Source organism: Anabrus simplex, chromosome 1, assembly GCF_040414725.1.
Source record: "Anabrus simplex isolate iqAnaSimp1 chromosome 1, ASM4041472v1, whole genome shotgun sequence".
In the NCBI taxonomy this organism is placed as follows: Eukaryota; Metazoa; Arthropoda; class Insecta; order Orthoptera; family Tettigoniidae; genus Anabrus; species Anabrus simplex.
The window spans coordinates 204,706,997-204,730,382 of record NC_090265.1 but is presented as its reverse complement, the minus strand read 5'-3'; the positions used below and the strand labels follow the sequence as shown (position 1 = coordinate 204,730,382).

At 38.3% G+C, this 23,386-nt stretch overlaps 1 protein-coding gene across 1 annotated transcript; it reads left to right on the top strand.

Annotated features, from left to right (window-relative positions):
• Positions 1–18,010: 18,010 nt before the first annotated feature.
• Ubx (Ultrabithorax) lies at positions 18,011–19,460 on the top strand. Its single transcript, XM_067138809.2, has one exon. It carries the CDS (start codon positions 18,708–18,710, stop codon positions 19,458–19,460), a length of 753 nt encoding a protein of 250 aa, XP_066994910.1. The 5' UTR covers positions 18,011–18,707.
• The last annotated feature ends 3,926 nt before the right edge of the window (positions 19,461–23,386 follow it).

Genomic DNA, 23,386 nt, shown 5'->3' with positions numbered 1-23,386 from the left:
CCATTATATCGCCATGAAAATATACACCCGTAATAACATCAACCTCAGTGCACTTTCTGGGATTAAATACATTACCATCAATCCGGCCATCTTCACCTGCTAGACCTAGAAATGCAGCCTTTTATAAGAGCACGGGATAGGAATTGTATGACTTAAATTTATTAGTGGTTAGTCAAGGGACTAAGAAAACGAATCTCCTCGATATCCTACATCTTGCACAACCAACTTCTCTTCCTTCAACTCTTGTCCAAAAGAACTGTTAGTCAGAATGTTGTTTGTTAAAAAGAAAGCCATACTTTCCATTGTCGACCCACTTAAACGCGTTGCAGTCTGTCGAACACACAAGTTAAATATTACACTACGAAGTGTATGCCTAAATCTTTTCCGGGTTCACCAAGATATGGTGCCAGAGAATATTACGGGTATGAATTTGACACATCCGTCAGTTTGTTCGTCTGATATTAACCCACCAACACAGACAAGTTGAGTCCGTCAAACACTAGCTTCTGTGTTGTATCGTCCAGTGATCATGTCGACGTTCTTGCCCAAAAAATAACATTTGCGGCACGCATTGCTCTTCTCATTTAATCAAAAGAAAACGGCTCTGGAAAGTCATCGTTTGTTGGTAGAAATATATCGTCGCTTCACCGGTAAAACTTTGTATCCCACAATACTCTTCCTATCCATTATTCTCCTTAAGACTGGTCACGCCTCCCAGCCACATATGGATACGCAGTCCATCAGAACAATGTCCGTTGTGTTCGTTTTCCTATGTCTACGATTAAACGAAAATGAACCTTACATGCATTGTACACTAGGAGTGCGTAAATACGTAATGCAAACGTACATTCCTACAGTACGGTACTGTAAGGTTCATTTTCCTTTACACATGGGCATAGGAAAATGAACACAACAAAATTTGTTCTGATGGACTGCATATCCATACGTGGCTGGGAGGCGTGACCAGTCTTAAGGAGAATAATTGATAGGAAGAGCTTTGTGGAATACAACCTTTTACCGGTCGAGCGACGATATGGTGAACACGCTCCATTGATTAATACATGCGAGACATGGTTTTGACAATTTAAACGTGGTGCTTTCAATGTGAAAGACCATGCTTTGTGTCTGGTGGGACCAAAGCGTTATTGGTATTATGGACTCTTGAATCCCGGCGAAACCGTTAATGCACATCGCTGTCGCCAACAAATTATTAATTTAAATCACACATTGATCGAAAGACGACCGGAATGGGCCAGAAGACATGGCAAAGTGATTTTCTTACACGAAAATGCGCCGTCTCACACAGCAAAACCAGTAAAAGACACCTTGAAATCGCTTGGATAGGACATCCTTCCGCACCCGCCGTAGGCTCTACTACCCTGACCTGGCGTCATCTGAATTATCACCTCTTCGCATCAATTGGGCACGCGCTCGCAGAGAAGCACTTCAGTAATTTCGAACAAATTGGAAAATGGCTCGTCGAATTGTTTACCGAAAAAGAAAAGCAGTTTTTCTGGCATGGTATTCATAATGTACCTGAAAAATGGGCGAAGTTTGTAGAAGCCGATTACCAATATTTTGAATTAAAACATGAATTTCCCGTGAAAATTACATATTTTCTTTAGCACAAAACCGGCAAAATTTTATGCATACACCTGGTATAACATTATTAACCAAGTGTGTATTTTTATCCGTATTTTAATATTGTCATATGTTTACCGGTCTGCCTGCTGTCATTTCTTGATGGATACAGTACTTTTTCATCCATCTCTCGGCACAGGCCAGAGTAAAGTGTAGCTTCCACCGAAGTCCCAGTCAACATCCATGGCTGTGACAATAGTGCTGAGTAATGACATTCAGTGTATGACTAGTGCATCTGAGTGTTATGAAAGGCACTGCTCATAGGGTCAGTCGTGCTGCAATAGTACTTCCTGACCCAGTGAGGAAAGCAATGGCAAACTACCTCACTCCTCATCTTGCCTAGTACGCCTCATTTTAGTGCTGCCATTGGTTTTTGGGGTTTCCTTATAACCGCACAAACTTTGGTGGTGCTATTTGAGGATCCAACCAGCCTCTGGGCTGATGACCTAACACACACATGTTTACCGGTATATGATAGTGTAATATTTGTATTTAATTTGTGTGTTCGAAGGACTGGAAAGCCTGTAAGTTCCAGTTAGAGTGGTGTGAAATCCTATGGCGTGCACTGAACCCCATCTACCTTACTGTACCATACTGAAGGAATGTATGTATGCATGTCCTTTAGCCACTCCTAGAGTGTGATTATTTAAGGTTCATTTTCATTTACACATGCGCATAAGAAAATGAACTCAACGAAAATTGTTCTGATGGACCGCATATCAATATATAGCTGGAAGGCGTGACCAGTCTTAAGGGAAATAATGGATAGGAAGAACATTGTTACATTCGCCGTTTTGGTAGAACAGGGACGATATAAAATATTTAAACGCCCAAGGAGGGTCTAGTTACCACATGCGGAATGCGCAGAAGAAGAAAAGGATTTAGGTGGCGAGAATGAACGGATGAGTTTAACATGGAAAACTGTGCTCAATTTCACTCATTGCTAGCATTGCCACATATGTCATTCATCAGACATGAAGTTGGAAATGGTTTGGAAGTGATCTCCTGTGATCATCTCGAAAATAACTACGTTCTTGGGAAGCGCCAGAGACGACGCTGATGAACTCAAAATATTGGAATCGTTGCATCCTGGTGAATCTTCCACGAACTACGAATACTTGTCAACAGATTAAACGGATTGCTTGGAGCGCACCACCCCTGCGTGAAACATCTAACAGAACGATTGCAGAGTGAGATGTCCGGGATTGTCCCGGTTATTGAGGCACTGGAACGTGCTCATTCGCCGACTACAAAAATATGAAGATTTTGATCGACGACTGGAAGGAATTGTGGTCCGATATGAAGAAAATAGGATCCCTCGGTAACTGCTGGCGAATTTGGAATACATGTTTGCAGTAAAACAAATATTAAAAACCTCGAAATGTGAAATATGTAATATTTTACAATGTAAACTTTGAATAAATGCGCGTGTGTAACAATAGATCTATGTCACATTGAAGTTATGGGACATAATAGGATGAGACATATAAGATGTGTCACCAGAAACACCCATGGTGTATCACATGTATTTCTTGTGACAAATGGATAGTCGATGTGGTAAATTTTCTTGAACAAATTTACCTCAGGCGATATTTGGCCTCCAAATTTTGACGACGTTGACCAATAATCTTCCGCAGGAATTTCCTCCAGTTTTTATTTTGATACTCTCTCTCTCTCACACACGGTGAATATTAGTAGGCCTATTATTATTATTATTATTATTATTATTATTATTATTATTATTCACAATTTTATAATTGGGTTTATGACCTTCTTCGGTACAATGTACATGGACGAAGTACTATTTAGTACATACGCACAATTCTACATACATATCGGTATATACTTACATTGTTGACAAATAAATTTGACGGATATGTATGAGATATTTACTATACATAAATGGTCACAATTAGTAGTGGACGATTTTCATTAGTGCTCTGTGTATGGTGGATAGTTCATGCCAATAAACTTCCTTACTATATGGCAAGTGGCCAGGATTGCTGACTTTTGTAATTCTCTGTAAGTGAGAGGGTGGAGTTTAAGGGCTTCAATGCTCCTGTGTAGTGTCTTTGGTATAATACCATTACATCCAATCACTACTGGAATTATGATAACATTGTTGAGTTTCCACATGGTTTTTATCTCTGTGGCCAGATCTGTGTATTTGGAAATCTTCTCTGTATGTGTTGATTGGAGGTTGTGAGTATTAGGGCATGCTATGTCAATTATGAAGCAGATTTTCTTGTTTTTATCTACAAAAGTTATGTCTGGTCTATTGCAGGTAATAGTTTTATCAGTAATGATATCTCTATCCCAATAAATTTTGTAATTTTCACTTTCCAAGACTGATTGGGGTTTGTATTTTCAATATGCTGTGGTACAATGGATTAGGTTATTTTGTCGGGCTAATTTCTGGTGAATGATTTTTGCAATTTACTCATGTCTGTACTTGTAGTCTGTGTTTGCCATTAATTCACAACCTGAGGTTATGTGCTGAATGGTTTCTGCAGATGTGTTACATCGTCGGCACAGATCTGAATAGACAGACGAATCATGCAGTATATGCTTTCTGTAGTTCCTTGTGGCAATGACTTGATCTTGTGTGGCGAATATGAAACCCTCTGTTTCTGGGTATATATCAGTGGATATCAGCCACTCATGCGACGCTTGTTTGTCAATATATGGGTGATTTAACTCATTTGGACACCGTCCATGGAGAGGTTTCCTTTTTCACAGAATGATCTTTTCCTCATTTGTGGAGAATGACATTGTAAGTGAAGCCGGGGTGTTCAGATTGAGGGGTGTAAAACCGTTACCTGCTACAACCATTGCACTATGTAGGGCATAGGTTTCTGATTTATGTTTGAAGTAGCACTTTAATGATGTAATTTGTTCATTGTGTAATTTCTCAAGGCAATTAGTCCACGACCACCATCAGAAAGAGGCAGAGCGAGTCTTTCCGAGGCTGATTTTGGATGAAGCATGTTGTGTTTTGTATGTAACACATTCACTTTCGTTTGAAGATCCTTCAACTCATTTGTAGTCCACTTTATGACTCCAAATGAGTATGTGAGAACAGATATAGTAAACGTGTTGATGGCCTTAACGATGCTTTTTCCTGTGAGCTTAGAATGCACGATTCGTCTTACTCGTTCAATATGTGTCATTCTCAATGCCTGTTTTGTGTCCTTGTGTTGAATCCTTGCTGATTGGTTATATCCAAGATATCGATATGTTTCATTTGTTGTCAGTGGTGAGATATCTGTTGCTTCAGAGTGGATGCCCTGTGCCGAGAAAGAGCCCGTCCCAATTGTCTGAGTAGCACATTCATCGAGTCCAAATTTCATGCAGATGTCTGTGGAGAAATTGTGGGTAATTGAAACAAGGTGTTCAAGTTGTCTTTGTGGTGCAGCATACAGTTTCAGATCATCCATATAAAGTAGATGTGAAATTTTGTAGATTGTTCTTTGCTTATTTCTGATAGTGAAACCATATGTTGTTGAACTCAGTAAGTCTGATAGTGGGTTCAGAGCAAGACAAAACAATAGCACACTGAGGGAATCCCCTTGAAAAATGCCTCCTTTATTTTTTTTTACTACTGGCTTTACGTCGCACCGACACATATAGGTCTTATGGCGACGATGGGATAGGAAAGGGCTAGTAGTTGGAAGGAAGCGACCGTGGCCTTAATTAAGGTACAGCCCCAGCATTTGCCTGGTGTGAAAATGGGAAACCACGGAAAACCATCTTCAGGGCTGTTGACAGTGGGCTTCGAACCCACTATCTCCCGGATGCAAGCTCACAGCCGCGCGCCTCTAACCGCACGGCCAACTCGCCCGGTCCTCTTTTAATTGGTATGAGGTCAGTTATCACACATTCTTCTCCATTGTGGAGGTCACTAGTAGTTTTCCAAGCCTGCATGGTAGTTGCTAGGAATGTCACTATTTTAGGATCAACTTCATATACTTTAAGGACCTCAACAAGCCAGGAATGTGGCACTGAGTCAAATGCCTTTCTGTAATGTATGAAACAAGTGTGCAAATTTTGGTTGTTATGGTATGCTTGTTCCATGATTATAGTATCAATTATTAATTGTTCTTTACAGTCTTTTGTGAACCGTTTGCAGTCCTTTTGTTCCTCAGCGATGATGTCATTGGTCTTGCAATGCTTCTGGATTCTATTTGCTACAGGTGATGTTATAATTTTGTAAAAAGTTGGTAGGCGTGTGATTGGTCGGTAGTTAGCAGGATTTACCGTGTTGTTATTTTTAGATTTTACGTACGTGATTCCTGTAGTGAGAAAGTGTGGGAGGGCATCTGGTTTACTGATGAAAATTTGTATGTGGTAGGTGAGTAATCTGTGAACACTGGTAAATTTCTTATAGTAGTAATTACACTAGCCTGCAAAATAAAACATTTTTTGTGCGGTAAAAACCAAACTAGGTGTGTTTTATGAATTTCTTAACGCAGAATTCGAGAAAAAAATTAATTTTGGCGAATCACGTCTGGTTTGGTGGCTATTTTATAAAATATTATTTTGTCCTTACGTAAAATTGTTGGTACTTAGTATTGATTAAATTTGATGAATTAATTTAAATTTCAGCTTGCAAAACGTAATCATATTTTTCATACCTTGAATACACATAAATGCTGCTTTTTAAGCAAGTAGATAGTATGTATTATATTTTTAATGAAATTCGTGAAACTGAAGCATAAAGCGCCTATTTAGTTTCGACTGTACAGTTGCTTTTAAATTAATATAACCGTACCTTGAATAAAAATTACATGGTTAAACATACATAGTTTTGTTACTTACATTATGTGCAGGTTAGATTCACACCTCCGTCTTTTCCCGTTTTCCGTGGAATTTCCGGGTTTTTGAAGTTCTTGAATGATCTAGAGAAGAGTCGTCTCCTGCAATCGACCAACAGAATCGGCCATCATATTCACATCCCAACGTCCCTGATAGCGTCGTTCTGCATCTTTGAGATCCTGGTGAAACCTTTCACCTTGTTCTTCACTGACAACTCCTAAATTTAGAGGGAAATAATCCAGATGCGAAGCTAAGAAACGAAGCTTACGGCTCATATTACAACCGAGTTCCTTAAACTTTACCAACATTTTTCTTACAATTTCTTTGTATTGAGGGTCCTTAATGTTGCCCAGGAATTTAGTCACTACATGTTTGAATGCGTTCCATGCCTCTTTCTCAATTTTGGTCATCGTGTCTGGGAAAATTTTATCCTTCATCTATTTAAGAATCTGTGGTCCATCAAATACGCCATCTTTGATTTTTGCTTCTAATAATGAGGGAAATTTAGTGGATAAGTATTGGAAGCATAGGCTACTTTTATGTATCTAATGCCTCGACATACAGTTTCATCAATCCAAATTTGATATGCAAGGGTGGAAGTAGAATTTTTTCACGGTCAATAAGACTTACATTCAAGACATTTTCGGATTCTGGTTGTAGTTGTTTCCTTTCTGTCCATTTCACTGTATCCCAATGTTTATCCCGTGCCCTGCTATCCCATTCTCATAGGAAACAGGGAAATTTTGTATAGCCTTTTTGTTGTCCCAGCAACAATCCAATGATCTTCAAATCACCGCAAATTTGCCACCCATGCTCATGATATTTAATTTTTTCAAGCACCAACTTTAAGGTCTCGTATGCTTCAGACATTTTTGTGGAGTGTGTAAGTGGACGGATGCCAGAACATTTGTATTATGAAGCAAAACAGGCTTTAAACTTATTTGGGAAGAGTCGATAAAAACACGCCAGTGACTAGGATCATATTCCTTTTCTCCCAAACGACGTAGAAGATTTGAAACATCCGTACAAAATACAAGTTCATCTTCTTGAGTATAATACTTTCGGACTGTTATCTTTGAAAGGAAACTGCTTTATCAGTCCATCGTAAACATTGCATAAGGGCTGGGGCTATTAACACGTCTGATTATTCAAGTGTTCTAAGAAGAAAGACAAACTCTCAACTGTCTTATCTTCAATCGTACACACCTCGCGGTCTATTGCGTATCTGGGGGAGTTTGTTATGAATTTACCAGGAAATCCCCAACTACAAAATGAAAATTTAGACAGCAATAAACCTATAATAAAATGTAAACAATAACAAATCAAATCACATAATTGTATTCTAAAAAAGTTGCGCGAGAACATCTCACAACATTACAACTTACGAATTCATGCAGATACTAAAACACCGAATTGCGTCAAAACTAGACGTGATAGGAAAAAAATAGCATCATTTTCGGAATCAGGGCAGCGATTTCCATAAGAATTACATATTTCCTATTTTACCGCTAAATCATGTTGGCTAGTGTTATTATTATTATTATTATTATTATTATTATTATTATTATTATTATTATTTTTATTATGTTCAGTTTTCCAAGCTTAACTTTCGATCGTAACCACTAACGTGGTGTAAAGATAACAAAGAAAGTTCAAAGTTATAAGCGATTCAATTGCAGCACTGCCCTCAATAAACGTTAAATAGAACATGAACCCAGTAGTTGCTGATCCAAGATGAATAATTCAGTAAGCCTTCCACGCGTATCTCTTCTGGGTTCGTGAACATGTAGGGACAGTCGGAAATGAAAAACCACACCTGCAAGAAAAAGAAGCTGTAAAATCCACTATAGACTTTCCATAGAACAGAACACCGATATGTTACCGGAAGAGAAAAAGTAAAGACCACTCAGCACTTCAGTGGAAAATATCTGGATCGCAACATTGAAAGGACCCGTAACAAGAGAAATATTTTCCCCAAGATCCAGCATCAACTTCAGCATTAACTACTTGTGCCGAACTTTGTGCCTACTCAATTCTTATCCGGCCGTGGTGAATTTATGTCATATTTTAAGCGATTTAAGACCAGTGTACCAGATGATTATTCATGTTTTCGTGGATTCCCTCAAATTGTGCATCACCTGCTGTTTGAATGTCCCTTATTTGAAAGAGCCTGTCACTTTAAATATTCAAATTTTCAAGTAACGATGTTGCTATTCTTATTTTCAAATATTCATTCACAACATTTTAAATCTTTCATTACAATGTTTTGTCTGTGGTGAATTTTATCTAATTGAAAACAATTGAAACAATAACCATCGCATGCTGTGGAAAATAGGAATTCTTTCCTGTATTATAAATTCAACAATATCAGTAATAATAATAATAATAATAATAATAATAATGATGAATTCATAAAATGGAAAAAAAATATCACCCAAAGATGAATATTCCCTCAACAAAAATCCAGGAATGCTGAACTGAAACACTCCAACACTGCAATCCTTCCAGAAGCTTCATATACAACAGAGCGTTTGAATAACTTCGCATGCAGGAGAATAAGCAAAACAAAGAGTATCCTAAGGAAAATAATTATGGGACCTATTTGGAAGAATTGCATATACAAATTGAGACAAGAAAAAGATGTATAAAAAGCATAAGAAAAAATTAGGTCATGGTCACCTGCTCAGAATGGACAAAGACCGATTATCAAAATAAATGTTTGAACGCTAGGCCCTATGCAAATAAACAAGTTAAACCAACAGTATTCAAAGAAGCAGAAGAAGATTTGGAACTACTCAACATTAAAAAAGAACAAATTGCGAATGGAAAAGAATTTAGGAAAGCAATAATATTTGATGGTAAATTTCCGGAGAAAGTCGAGAAGAAATCGGGCAGTAAATTGACGGAAGTAGGAAAACAGCACCGAGAAGGATGAAGATATTTTTGGGAGAACAAAACGTTTTCATGGCAGTTAAATGAATAAATACTTGAATGAATGAACATTAAGGAATAAGAACTTCCTGTTCTCTCCCCACCGGGAACCCAAGAATATGTTGATGTGACCATGCACATAATGCCCGATTTTTATTGTCAATAGCTTATCACGTAAGGATCATACTGTAAACAAATAGTAAATAACTTTCAGGCTTGTTAAGAGTTATATAATTAGCACTGATAATAGTATATGTTGTAAGTTACATTGCTCGCCGTGGCACGTGCGGCCAGCTCTGGCGTGTCGCGGAGAGTCTGCCGCCTGCCGCCGGTACTACGGCCGCTACGACCGCCTTTACGAGCTGCCGCAAGTGGCTCTAAAACTGAGCTTTACAGACCTTTCCTCTCTCTCTCTCTCACCCCCTCACTCCATTCACTTGGCCCGACCTAACCTCCACCTGGCAAGCAACATAACAATCACGTCTATTGCTTACTTAGCTCCACTTCAATCCCACAACGCCAGGTCTTCCTATAATATCGTAAAGACGGACAAAATCACAATTTCTCGCACTCGAGAGAGAATTTTAGTATAGCAGCCAGCGATTGAACTCAAATATTTTCATTGGTAAATACATTTCCTTCGCATCTTTCGTATATCAAGGAAACTGTGATACTTATAATTATATTAATTATTTGAAATTACATTTTAATGTTCCTGTTGGAACACTATCGTTCAGTCTTAGCCTACTTATCGAAACATAAATTTAGGAACAAGTTAACATACTTGTAAGTTTCTCTAATAATTTAACATTTATTAGTATGTCCACAGAGTCTTTCATGTGTGTAAATAAGAAAGCTTAATCGCTTTTCTGACCCTTGTTTGGGTTTCTTACAGATTTCTTAAAATGATTTCTGAAAAATAAACGGGTGAACTTGATGGGTCCTTTATTACATTTGTGTAAGTGTTGTGAATACTGTGAAGAATTTCAAATACAGTGAAATGAATCAATTGACTGGTAAACTAGTTTCGAATATCAGAGATTTCAAGCAGTGTTTGTCAACCTTAATTTTACACAGCGTCATGAAGGGAATGGGCCCTATACCCGAAAAAAGTGGAAATAGAAATAATATAGAAGAGTAAGAGATAAATGTATATTTAATTTTATAGTAGCACATTTCCTTAATTTCCTCCTTCAGTTTAAATGGAAGTAATCAACAGCACAAGACAACCAGGATACCCAAAATAAAAATCTGACTAGCCTATACATGCACGCACGAGAAAATGGTTTAAATGCTATTATTTCACTGTCCCTTCGTATACATTTTACCCGTAACAATGAATTACCGGCATATTAACTGTTGGGTTTTTAATTATCTTATGATTAAACTAAAAGACTTAATAGCGTCCAAGAAAAAATCTATGGCAGCTATTAACGTGTTCATTTTCTATGAAACAAAAAGAGACGTTACATCATGTTCTGTTTTGGTACGATCAATCATTACGTATTTCAAATGGGTTTTTAAGAACAATAAACGACTTAATCCCTCTATTAGATACAACCTAAAATTGCACAATTCCAAGCACATTTTAAAGAACAAGAAAGTTATTATTATTATTATTATTATTATTATTATTATTATTATTATTATTATTATTATTATTATTATTATTATTATTATTATTAAAGGCGATGCCTTCTACAGAACTAGAATATACCCTATATAAACAAGAATGATCGTTATAACATCTGTAAATATATTTATGCTATATGCTAGTAGGCCTTCCTAGTCTGTGTAAGCATACAGTAGATAAAATGAAACATTTCAGGCCCATGTAGGCTACACGCTATATTCATTACGAAATATTACGCAGGTACTGTGAATTCAAATTATACTTTGCAAGCTTATTTCTTGACTTTTCATGTTTTCCGCGTTACTATCACTGGACGTCCAATCAGTTCTTATATACAGCGCCGTATATCCTTCTCATGAGTCCTATATTCAAACGTTGTTACTTCTATATAACCTAATCGTCTTGCAGAAAAGGTGAAGTACTGAATTAGGTCGGAGGTTATATACCAACAATTGAAGAACATTCCTGAAGAAGTGATTTTGTACGTTCATATTTTATTGACGAAATTGGCAATTTTATACTGCATTATGGAAAATAAAACAAGTATATCAGTGCCTTACTTCTAAAACCTCGTATGTCCCGATGCTCTTCGTGCCCATTATATTCATTAAGGCTTGTCGCGCCTTCGAAACACATATTTGTATGCAGTCCATCAGAAGAATTGTCGTTGTGTTCATTTTCCTGTGCTCATGTGTAAAGGAAAATGGATCTAACCATACCGTATTGTAGGTGTGTTGTTTGCAAGACGTATTTATGCACTCCTACAGTATAATGACTCTAACGTTTATTTTCCTTATTATTGGCCTGCCAACACAACTGCTTCGCAGCCACATAACAAAGACTAGAGATAACCAGCTCTGACATGGTCAGCTTGGCGACATCCCTAGTCGTACTGCTTGGCAGTTATGACTGACTTCATTGCCTCTCATGTCAACCACGAGGTTGAGAAAACTATGTTCCAGTACTCGATTCAAGACTAAAATTCTTGGGTGAGACGAAAATTTAGTTGAGGGTGAGAGGTAGGTACATTACGTCTGCATCACAGGGCTAACTATTGCAATAAGGGGGGGGGGGGTTAATCTTCAGTATTGTACATATTTCATCCCTGTTTTTAATACGGCTGAAGTTTATTAAATAGTATAGCACACGCAAAAATGAATAAAATGCATTTTAACTTGTTCTACTAATGAACAAATGTCGTAATATTTATCTGAATACCTTACAATTGCACTCATCTTGTGATATTGTTGATTACAACTTTCATTTTCAATGAAATGTATTGTCTCGTGTACGTGCCGTATTCTCAGTTAATAAACTTTGATTGAACGCCAAGACGTAATATGTTCCAAACATAGTCATATTTTTATTTTGTTCTATCAGCAGATAATTTGAGCCTTCGATGCATCGCTCTTAATGCTCTGTACTTCCTATCAGTCTTCACAACACACTATATAGCCTACAGGAGGGTACATATCACTTCGTTTCTGCTGTTGTTGATTAAGTTTACAATAGTCTATTTTAAAAGTATAATAGTAATGCTATTGGTTTTACGGTTTTCGGAGAGGCCGAGTTGGAAGTATTTTTTCTTGCAGGAAACACGAGGCTGGCATATTCCAGCACTTTCATATACCACCACACTCAGCCGGGATTAAACCCGCCAATTTGAGTTCAGAAGGCCAGCGCTCTACCGTCTGAGCTATTCAGCCCGGCTTTTAAAATGTTAGTAACAAGTAGGACCACTAGTTATTGTTGGAAATAAAAGAAGAGTAGAATCGACTGTTAACTGAAGTAGGAAGAAGGAAATAATACCAAAGAAACAATTAATGATAACTTGTCCGGTGCGGGGATATGATATTTTAAGGCAAGAGTTTTATTAAAGGAATCCATCATCTCTACCCCTTCAATAATTGGATAACTGATTTTAATTTCAATAAGTGACGTGTATTGGGAAGAAAAAATTTAGGCTGACACGGTTCGAATCCCGTCCAATGCATGTGAGTGCACGATTAAACGATTTGCTAACATTGTTTTAATGCCGAAGAATATATGTCAGTTAATAAAATATAAAGTGGTGTTCATAATTATAATTATGAAATATTTTCATTACAATTAACGCTGGTGAATTGCTATGTTGTAGGGCTCTTGATCTTAGGCAGAAATTAATAACAAAAGTAATATAAGTATATTTTGCTCATGCAAATGAGTGTGGGACAAACAAATAGAACTGAGAAAACAGGGCAGGACATGCAATATGAATGCCCATTGAACACAAATACTGTAATTACAGTACTTGCTTTCGGTTTAGCCTAATTGTTTCAATACGCGTTACGAGCAACGAGTTTAATTCTTAGCTATTTTGTATGTTAGGTACCGGAAAATTTGTCATTCACCACCTCGGTTTTATTTTCATTCACTTTATGGTTTGGGTTCCAAATGAGTATTGCTTAGGCCAATTCTTCTTTAATTCTACCAAAATAGTTTTTTTCAGCAAGTTTATTATACTTAGTGAAGTTAGACGTGCATCTTTCTTCCGTTCATTGATGTGACTATATGGAGATGACTTTCCTTGTTTCAGTAAGACGAAGTCGAGACTGAAAGAATTCATCGCTGTTCGGGCAAAATATCATATCGATGGCTTACTTCTAAAACCTCGTATGTCCCGATGCTCTTCCTAACCATTATGTTCCTTAAGGCTGGTCGCGCCTCCGAGCCACATATTTGTATGCAGTCCATCAGAAGAATTGTCGTTGTGTTCATTTTCCTGTGCTAGTGTGTAAAGGAGAATGGACCTTACCATACCGTATTGTAGAAGTGTTGTTTGCAAAACGTATTTACGCACTCCTACAGCATAATGAGTCTAAGGTTTATTTTCCTTTACACTTTAGTATAGGAAAATGAACCCAACGAAAATTGTTCTGATGGACTGCATATCTATGTGTGGTTGGGAGGCGTGACCAGTCTTAAGGAAAATAATGGATAGGAAGAGCACTAGGAGATACGAGGTTTTAGAAGTAAGCCGTCGATATCACATAATGCTCTTCCTATTCATTATTTACCTCAAGACTGGTCACGCCTCCTAGACACCTGTGAATATGCAGTCCATTAGAACAATTTTCGTTATGTTCATTTTCGTATGCTAATGTGTAAAGAAAAATGAACGTTAAGTACATTATACTGTAGGAGTGCGTAAGTAAGATATATGCAAATATACATTTCTAGAGTGCGGTACGGTAAAGTTCATTTCGTATAGACGCAAGCATAGGAAAAAAATATTGTTCTGATGGACTAAATATCCATATGTGACCGGGAGGCGTGACCCGTCTTAAGGGAAATAATGCCTAGGAAGAGCATTGTGAGATATGACCCAAACAGCGACGAATTTACTGAGGGAGATGTTCGATAAATTTGCATCTTCTCTGAACACCAGGTAAATAATTATTAGAGACTCTGTCATTTGGGGCACATCCCAAAATGCAGATCAGAGGTGATTAATATTAATGATGGTTTAAATCACCATAAGCAACGAAAAATAATTCTTGATTACTAAGTGCGGGGCATGAGAAATGTGTTTAGCACCATTTTCATCCACTTCATGGTTCATGTTACAAATGAGCGACACAGATTCAGATCGACATTTTACAAAAGTGTTGTATAATTGTGTTAGGATTAGTGAAGTTAGGCAAGAAACTTTCTTTCACTCAATCAAGGGCCTGTATGAAGTCATTATGCTTAAAAAAATATTTACAACCTCCCTCCTTCGTTCGAATATTCCTTGTACAAGCCTAATAAGTTACACAAGAACGCCAATGAATATAACGCATGCTTTTTTGTTACTTGAAATACTGGGCCCTCACCTGAACTCGTAATTCTCTGAACCCACGCACTCTTACACTTAAAGCCAGCCTGCCACATTTGTTTACTTTCTTTTTATCTTCGAGAAAGGAAAAATGACACTTCTATTATCATGTTGTTTCAACAACTTCTGGTTTTTAGTGCTTGTAAAAAGGGACGTTTTTATTGGCGGTTTATGAGCGGCAGTAGCTCAATAAAGTGACGTAAGTGGGACCTCGTTCTATCTCGCTCCCTGCGCTGCTCCCGGCCGGTTCCTTTTTATGTTGCGCACTAAACTGAATGGAGCAGTAAAACCGTTTTAAGTGCAAATAAAGCGGTTAAGCTTATAGAGTTTAAAACGCCCTACAGCCCGTAATCCATGAAAGCCCCGTCAAGTATTATGGACTCATAACATTTCGGCATTTTTTTCCTCTTCACCTTTTTTTTTTTCTTTCTTCCACTTCTTTCACCATTACAGAGCGATGAATGAAAGAGAACACGATCGTAGATGATGACTGTGTAAGTCAATTAATACCAGTTACCTGTTAGAATAAAATGAGCCATAAGCCGTTTTTATGACCGATTCGAAAGAACGTCAATGAGGTGTTCCTTGACTTTTACAACCCGATCTGTTAAATGAATGGGATGTCCAACACACGCAAGGCAGCACTTGCGCGGCTACAAGTCATGAATCAAACAGATAATGATTCACATGGTTGTTCAGCCAAAGGAAATGGCACTTACGAATATATATAACTCATTTTCAACCATTTGTCTTCTTCCTCTTCTGCTTATAGTATTGCTGCTACTACAAGACTACTACTACTATCTACTTCCGATTAAATAAATTTACTACTACTACTACTAGACCTATTAATTTGCACTTCAGCTTGTTCCATTTCAAACGTAAACGCTGATTTTAATGCAACTCTTCCAATTCGTTTTGTCTTTTGCCACTTCTTGATCTAGGTTGTTCTCCTGGTAACTTTCTAGGAGTAGTTAATCCATCTTTTTTTAAGGCTTTACACTTTTCATTTGGAGTATCATACTGAGCAGGCGGATTATTTCACGTAACTTTCTTCCCTCCTTTAAATATGCCGATACCAATAGAATCTGAATTCTAACATTCTATGTGCCACATCCCCCACTGCCCTCTGAATGTGCCTTTTTCCGATTCTATCCTGGTCATTCCCTATATCCATCGCAACAATTTTTGTCTTGCCAACATTTTGCTTTAGGCCTATTTAGAGGCATGTTTCAGTTGCAAACGTTCAGCAATCTCTCACTTATTTTTCTGTCATATGATACTTCTGTCTTAACCTCCCCAACCTGCCTGATATCGACCGTCTACTTTTATGCTCTACATTTTCATTAAAAATAGATTCCAGAAAATTATAAGTTACTTGATGTTATAGTGCAGGTTTATCTTTAGTCAGCTTTTCTCCAGAATAGCTTTCCATTGTTTCAGTTTATGTTCTGTTACTTCACAACTACAGTAGTTGGCTATAATAATTCTTATTCTTTCATGGCCTTTTCCAACTTATTGAGGAGGGCACTTCATGTGGATTTGTCACATTTTTATGGCCGGGTGCCCTTACTGACACCCACCCTATATGGAGTGACTATTGTGTGTTTCTATGGTATTTGGTAGTGTGGTAGTTGTATGCTAATTAGGAGAAGTGTATTAATACAAACACAAACTCCCCGAGCGAGAGAATTTAACCATATGCAGTTAAAATCCTCCACCCGACCGGGATTCGAACACGGGTCCTCTGAACGGAAGGGCAGTATGCTGACCATTTAGCCAAGCAACTGGACACAGTAGGCTATAGAAAAATACTGATCCAATGAAATTCAAATTTAACACTTCATACGTTGCCACGACACGACACGAAGAATGCTTTGATGAAGTGTCATAAAATTTAGTAGGGAGTGTTTTATTATCTGTCCTACAAACAAATCCCTGTCCGCTAACCTAACCTGCAAGTAGTTTTTTAAATACATGGCGATATGGCAAATGTAAATGAATTTCAGCAGCTGGGAGCAAGGGATTGAATGGATTAATAAGTCACATTCACAAATTTTTAGCTTCCAAAGTTACATATTTCTTGATTCCATCGAATGTAGAGTCAATAATTCGAATCTCTTACGAGCTGACTCCTAAAATACACGAGTCATTCCCTGTTTTAAAAGTACACCTTTCACTCGTGTCTAGATTGCTACATTAAGTATAGGCAGTTTTATTTGTATCGCTTCAGGTAAGAACAGCCTTCTACCCCCACTAAGCCTCGCCTCTTGTTGATTCAGAAACAAATCTTGTTACTGCTGAGCTATTATTGCGTGGATAACAGGCGTTTCTACAGCTGGGTGGATAAACGTATAGAGAACAAAATATTACCATTTAATTGAGTGCTACGGCAATATCTCGCCAAGTCCTAATGGAGAACTTCGGTCCGTGTTAGTTCCGCTTTTTGTTCCTAGACCGCGCTGCATGCGGCGTTTTGTGTTCCTGCACTTTTTACCCGAGAAAAGGGGAGGTTGTTTTTCCACGCTGTGGGGTGGGGAAGTGGACGTGGCCTACAGCAGGGGGGGAATTGCACCATAGGCACTAGTTCAGATTATGGCTCGGCGCGCGTGCGAGCCCAGTGGCGGGGGAAACACACTCTGGTGTTTAGATCGTGTGTTGCTCCAAGGGTGGGGGAACTGTATGAGAACTACTTTTTGTCCGCGGATGAGTATCCCTTTGAAGGTAGCCGTACTTTGCTCCATGACGAATTCAATTCTGATTGGTCCATTCCATAACCTCCCTCCCTTTGCCCCTTTTAACTTACCGTCACTTGTATCGTTGTCTCTCTCATCTTTCAGTGGTTTACCCCCTTCTTAAAAGGAATTTCTCCTTTCTTCTTCCTTCCACTTGTCAGACTATTCATCTATTCGTCCTCTGTTCACTTCCCCTCTCTTGCTCTTCCGGGTATGTCCTTGAATGTTTATCCGATCTCATTCTGTCCTTGTCTGTCACGAGCTCGTGTTGTGGCTCGCTAGACAGAGATAGAGAGAGAGCGGGAGATTTCGAAGGCAACGTGGATTCTGTGCGGCGGACTAGGAGAGTAAGGTTTAGTTCGCGCTTGCCCGCGGTTGCTGTAGCAAGTGTTAAACCATTTGCTCGCTATTGCGCCAAGCTAGCCGACTTTCACTCGCATTCTCGCGTGCTTAGTCGTAAGATCAACTATTATCACCTCCCATCAACACAAATAATAAACATAAAGCAGAAACTTTAATTTGATAGCTCATTAACAGTTATTGTTATTGCTGCTACATCAAACCGTTGTCATTTTCTCGTAAAATAGCCACTCATAATTTTGAGGCCTCAGTGCTGTCATTCATTTGTGGTGCAATGGATAGTAACATAGTAGTCAGTGATTTATAACATAATTAGCGGCAAATCAATAATAAATATAAAGGCCTGTTTTTCAGAATTAATTGATTTATGCTCGAGTGATACAGCTAACATACTTCGTTCTTTATCTATGGGGGGAAGTGCTTGAGTTTTTTGTACTGGTTGACACAAAACAGTATCGTATGAGCGACTTTATGACAGAAACAAATTAATGATATTTGATTCATAAAGAGTGTTGAGAACCAGAGTTTGTGAAATCTGTGCATCGGTTTAAATGAAGACAACTAAACATCCGATTGAGGACTGTAAAATTGTAAAACCCATGTGACATAAGTTTTATATTTTCTGCTAAGTGACAGTGGAGCATACTCTTTTGACAGTTTGTGCGTGTGTTATAGAGGAAGGAAGAAGGATTGTGTGACATTTAATTTGTAAAAACACGTGTTTCTTACCATCATCATGAACTCGTACTTCGAGCAAAGTGGTTTTTATGGCAGTCATCATCATCAAGCTGCGGCATCTGCGACAGCTGCTGGTCACCACCACGACCAAACTGCTGCCGCAGCGGCCGCTTACAGATTTCCTCTGGGTCTCGGTATGTCACCTTATGCATCCACACAGCACCATCACCATCATTCGCTGCACCAAGCCAGGCCGCCTCAAGATTCACCTTATGATGCATCTGTAGCTGCCGCTGCTGCATGCAAACTTTATTCTTCGGCGGCAGATTCTGTCAGTCAGCCTACGAGTACCGGGGTGGCCAACTACAGCACTGGAGGTGGAGGCGGGGGTGGCAAACCCGATTGTTCTAAGGGTGCACCCAACGATCAGAGTCACCAGAACGGGTATGCGGCGGTCGTAGCGGCAGCGAAAGACGTATGGCAAACAGCGGCCGGAGGAGGCGGTGCAGCAAATACACCCAACAGTCTCGTGGGGCCTGTTGTAAGACCGGCAGCATGTACCCCGGACTCTAGGGTTGGAGGGTATGGTGCCTCCGTGGGATTGGTAGGTGGAGATCCGGCTTCGAGTCCTGGAGCGGGCGGAGGTGGTAGAACAACGGCGTCATCGTTGGGATCGTGGAACACCTGCTCGCTAAACAGCTCCGCATCTCAACCCACGGTGGCTACTCAACTTCATCAACAACCGTCCAACCACACATTCTACCCCTGGATGGCTATAGCAGGTATGTCACCCTCAATACATCATGCATGACAGCTCTCATTCGTACGCCCCTGGGATTCACGGGTGACAAATGTCAGTCACAGAAATACATACATGATAAAAACAAAACAAGCGCTAGAGTACAGCGCACAATTTGACACGTATCTAAATCTGTCAGTTAATTGATTCATTGGCAATGGTTGTCTTTCTTTCGTTGTGTGCAGACGCAAACATGTCTCGCACTTGAACGACTCGTAGCTTTAAGTTCTTCTACTACTTTCTTGCTGTCAAAATTGCGCGATCCGTATCATATGTAAATTGATAAGACATAGCCTACGTCTCAGCAAAACATTTCTACGGGAACAAAATATATACCATATAAATACCGTCAGGTACCAAACAGGACACCATTAATCTTCTTTTGCCCATTAAACATACCGTATCAAACGAAGTTCGGAATATTTTAATAAACCATTGCTGTTTTTACGACCATATATGAAGTGTAGGCCTACATGCTACTTCTCTGAATTCTCACATTATGAAGAAATGAATTACATTCATTCAGTTAAGTGTCATTCAGCCTTGCGGCATTAATAATCGATGTTGTTAGTATAATATTGTATAAGATTTCCAATATTCCCGGAACATTTTAAGAAAATCGTTGAAATACGAACATTACAGTATTAGGCCTAGCGGTAGTAATGAAATAATTCTAGCAAGCAGCTGAGATTGCTGATTAGTTGTATCTATAACTAAAAAAATCTTTATTGTGTTATGATGATCGTGCAGAAATATTTATTCCAGTTATCGTAGTCTAATTAAATCCATGGTGTGTCATTCAGAGCACCTTAAGGTAGTAAGAATAACATTTTGGGATCCTTAAAGCTTCGTTGTAAACAAGGCCCTCTCATTTAAATTGGAATTATTCTTTAATATGGTGTAGAAAGTTAGGAGAGAATATATAGGCCTAAACTATAATCTGCGCTCAATTACGTAAATTTTACACTTTAATTCTTTCAAGGAAAAATCCCGAACTTCCTCTCTTACGCGTGAAAGGAAGTCCTCTAATAGCCCAATTATCGGCGTCTATTCTTACATGTAGTTTACGACGTGTCTGTGGGGATGTAAAATATTGGATACTAAACAGAAAGGACCTCCATGAAGGATTGTCCGGAAAGAGGCACCATAAAAGCAGCCGCAGACAAGTGTTTGCCTTGTATCGGCCCACAAATCTCTTTTTATTACCTGCTTGTGTTTCCACCCTGCCAAGAACCCCCACAAGAATTGAGTGAAACCCCGCGGCTTCGATAGCTGTTAGAGAGTGAAGGCAGTCCATATGTGTTTATCTGTCCGATTAATTTGCCACTCTAATTTGTTTAATAATTTTGTAATATAATGGGACAAAAATAATACTACTTACGTATTGTAAAATGCATAATGAAAAGGGTAAAAACTGAACATCTTTCATCAGTTTAACCGAATTATTTTTCATAGGCAGGAGTCTAATTAATTATTTCTATGATTTTCGATTTTTATAATGTCCTTGAATGAATTCGAATATTTAAAACATTAGAATCTGCATTATAAGGTGTAAATGCATAGGATTACTCGCTGATAAGCACAATTATAGGTATTACAATGGAATCCACGACAATTCAGAAGCCTATAGGCGCACAAGACGTGTAACCTGTCCATTAAATATATTCAGTTCTGTTATTTACTGAAACTGGCCTGTAGTTGGAGGATTCTTCGTTACTTATCAGTAAATTATTCTCCACTACATCATTCATTGAAGTTAGTTGATGACTTAGGAGAAGCTACTTACATATCTACGTAAGCATTTTTTCGAAACTGCTTATAATACGCATCGTTGTTTTGTTGTTGTCATTGTTCCATATAACATTGACTGTTGTGATTATATAGAAATTGTTCTTAAAACACGAGTTTAAATTCCATCAGCGACGATAAGTGGAAATATAGACTATCACCCGAGAGAAATGAGGTACTGCATCCCATCTGAATAAAAATCTATCGTTTTTACTTCGAAATAATTCTGCATTTTTTCTGTGGAATTCCGATATAAAGTTCCATAAATATGTAGTTTTTGGCAAATATCAAGAATCAATGACTCCTGTTTCTGTTTTTTGTGTACGTATGTACTTTTAATCCATTTCTGATAGGAAAAGAAAGTTGAATTTTGTATTATTTAAAAAAATGAAATTCTTTCATGACGTAGGCCTGTAAGTACTCCGTTAATAAGCCTACTTTTCTTTCTACTAAATTTCATAATGATTCTGGGCTAGAATCAAAACTTTGTTGAAGTTGATCTCTGTGTGTCTGGGGTAAACAAAAAAAAAACAAGTAAATGTTGTTTTTAATCTTTCCGAACGTTCAGTGTTGAATCCCAGGAGAATGTTCTATGTAGACATATTAAGTCTTTCAAAATGTTTAACATCAATGAACTGACATCTAAGAGCGCATGCTTCTTCGGAAGAACAGTCTAATGGACGAGGATTGTAAGTACAGAGTAATTTTAAGCCTTAATGTTTCAGATAATCTCGCCTCATCATCTCTCTGAATCTACAACTGTATTTCTTAGTCGGTTAAGTGTAATATATATATATAGGTAGAGTCATTTGGACTACCTGAAATTTTTTCGATTACCTCTTGGGAACCCATCCCATAAAAGTCAACTAAAATTATTAGAGTGAAAATATTTCATAACTTCACAATGGAAAGTAAAACCGATAGAAATTGGACAGTCCTCCCACACATTTCAAACCCATTGAAGTATCAATCTTCGATCTACCGATATGAATCACTTCATTTTCTCTGTGTCTATACCAGGTCGTCTTTCACACGTATTGTTTTTTGTTTATTTCGAGAGGGACATAATGTACATAATATTTACTTGCAAGTACTCTGAGACCATTGAGGACAGTTGGTAGTGTCCTGTTCCTGTTTGAGAGCAGAAAGAATGTTTGGTCGGCCGGATCCCTATATCCACGACAACAGGTTTGGTTCGTGTCTTTTGCATACCTCACTACAGCCAACAAGAATTATGGAATTAGCCGAAGCTCGGAATGAGAAAGACAAGCATCATACACACCGTCATGTAGCACATCTTCACTGCTGTCGTCTGCACAATCTAGGTTTCCTTGTCAAAATGTGAGAAAGAGTTTTGTACACAATAATTTCCGTCGGTGTAAATCCTAGGCTTGACTTACAACAGGAAGGTTTTCGTCAAATCAGGTACAAGATAACATATACGCAAAATGTTCATCAATGAATTTTTGTTGCATAGTTAAATATTTATCGAACTTACAACTCGTCGAACGTTTTCAGCACTGCTGTAATGTAAATAAATGGGAACGTGAATAGACTAATTTATTATCTTTTGAATAAGTACATCAGAATCAGAATATTCTTGTAACTCTCTCTCTCTCTCTCCATCTATCTGTCACTCTCTTCCGGGACTATTCCCAATTACGTAGAATCGGTAAGTTGTATAGATTTAGCCCAGTTTTACGCCCGGTTGCCCTCCCTGACGCCAATCTATGGGGAAGGACGTATTCATTATTACGAACTTCTGCAGTCGTTTATAGTGTGATGCGTTGTATGTAAATGTGTAATAAGGAAAACGTACACATCCAGCCCTTGAGCCAGAGGAATAACCAGACAAAGTTAAAATCCCTGGCACGCCCCGTAATCGAACTCTGGGCACTTTGAACCGAAGGCCAGTACCCAGACTATTCAGCAAAGGACTAAGTTTTCAAGCTTCTCTGTACAACGCAATATAATCTATAAATATATCCACAAGAATATTACGTGTAGGGCCTACGATAAATAGTTATTAGCATCCCAACAATATTATTATTTATTCATTGGAATGTTGTCGCGGCTAAGCAATGTTTAAAATTCAGGTAACTCTATCGACGTGAGGGTATTGCTCACAAGTAGGTCTACTAATCACCTGG

Bases quoted from the DNA above. Each gene is read 5' to 3' on its own strand.
- Ubx (XM_067138809.2), top strand. From the start codon at position 18,708: ATGAACTCGTACTTCGAGCAAAGTGGTTTTTATGGCAGTCATCATCAT.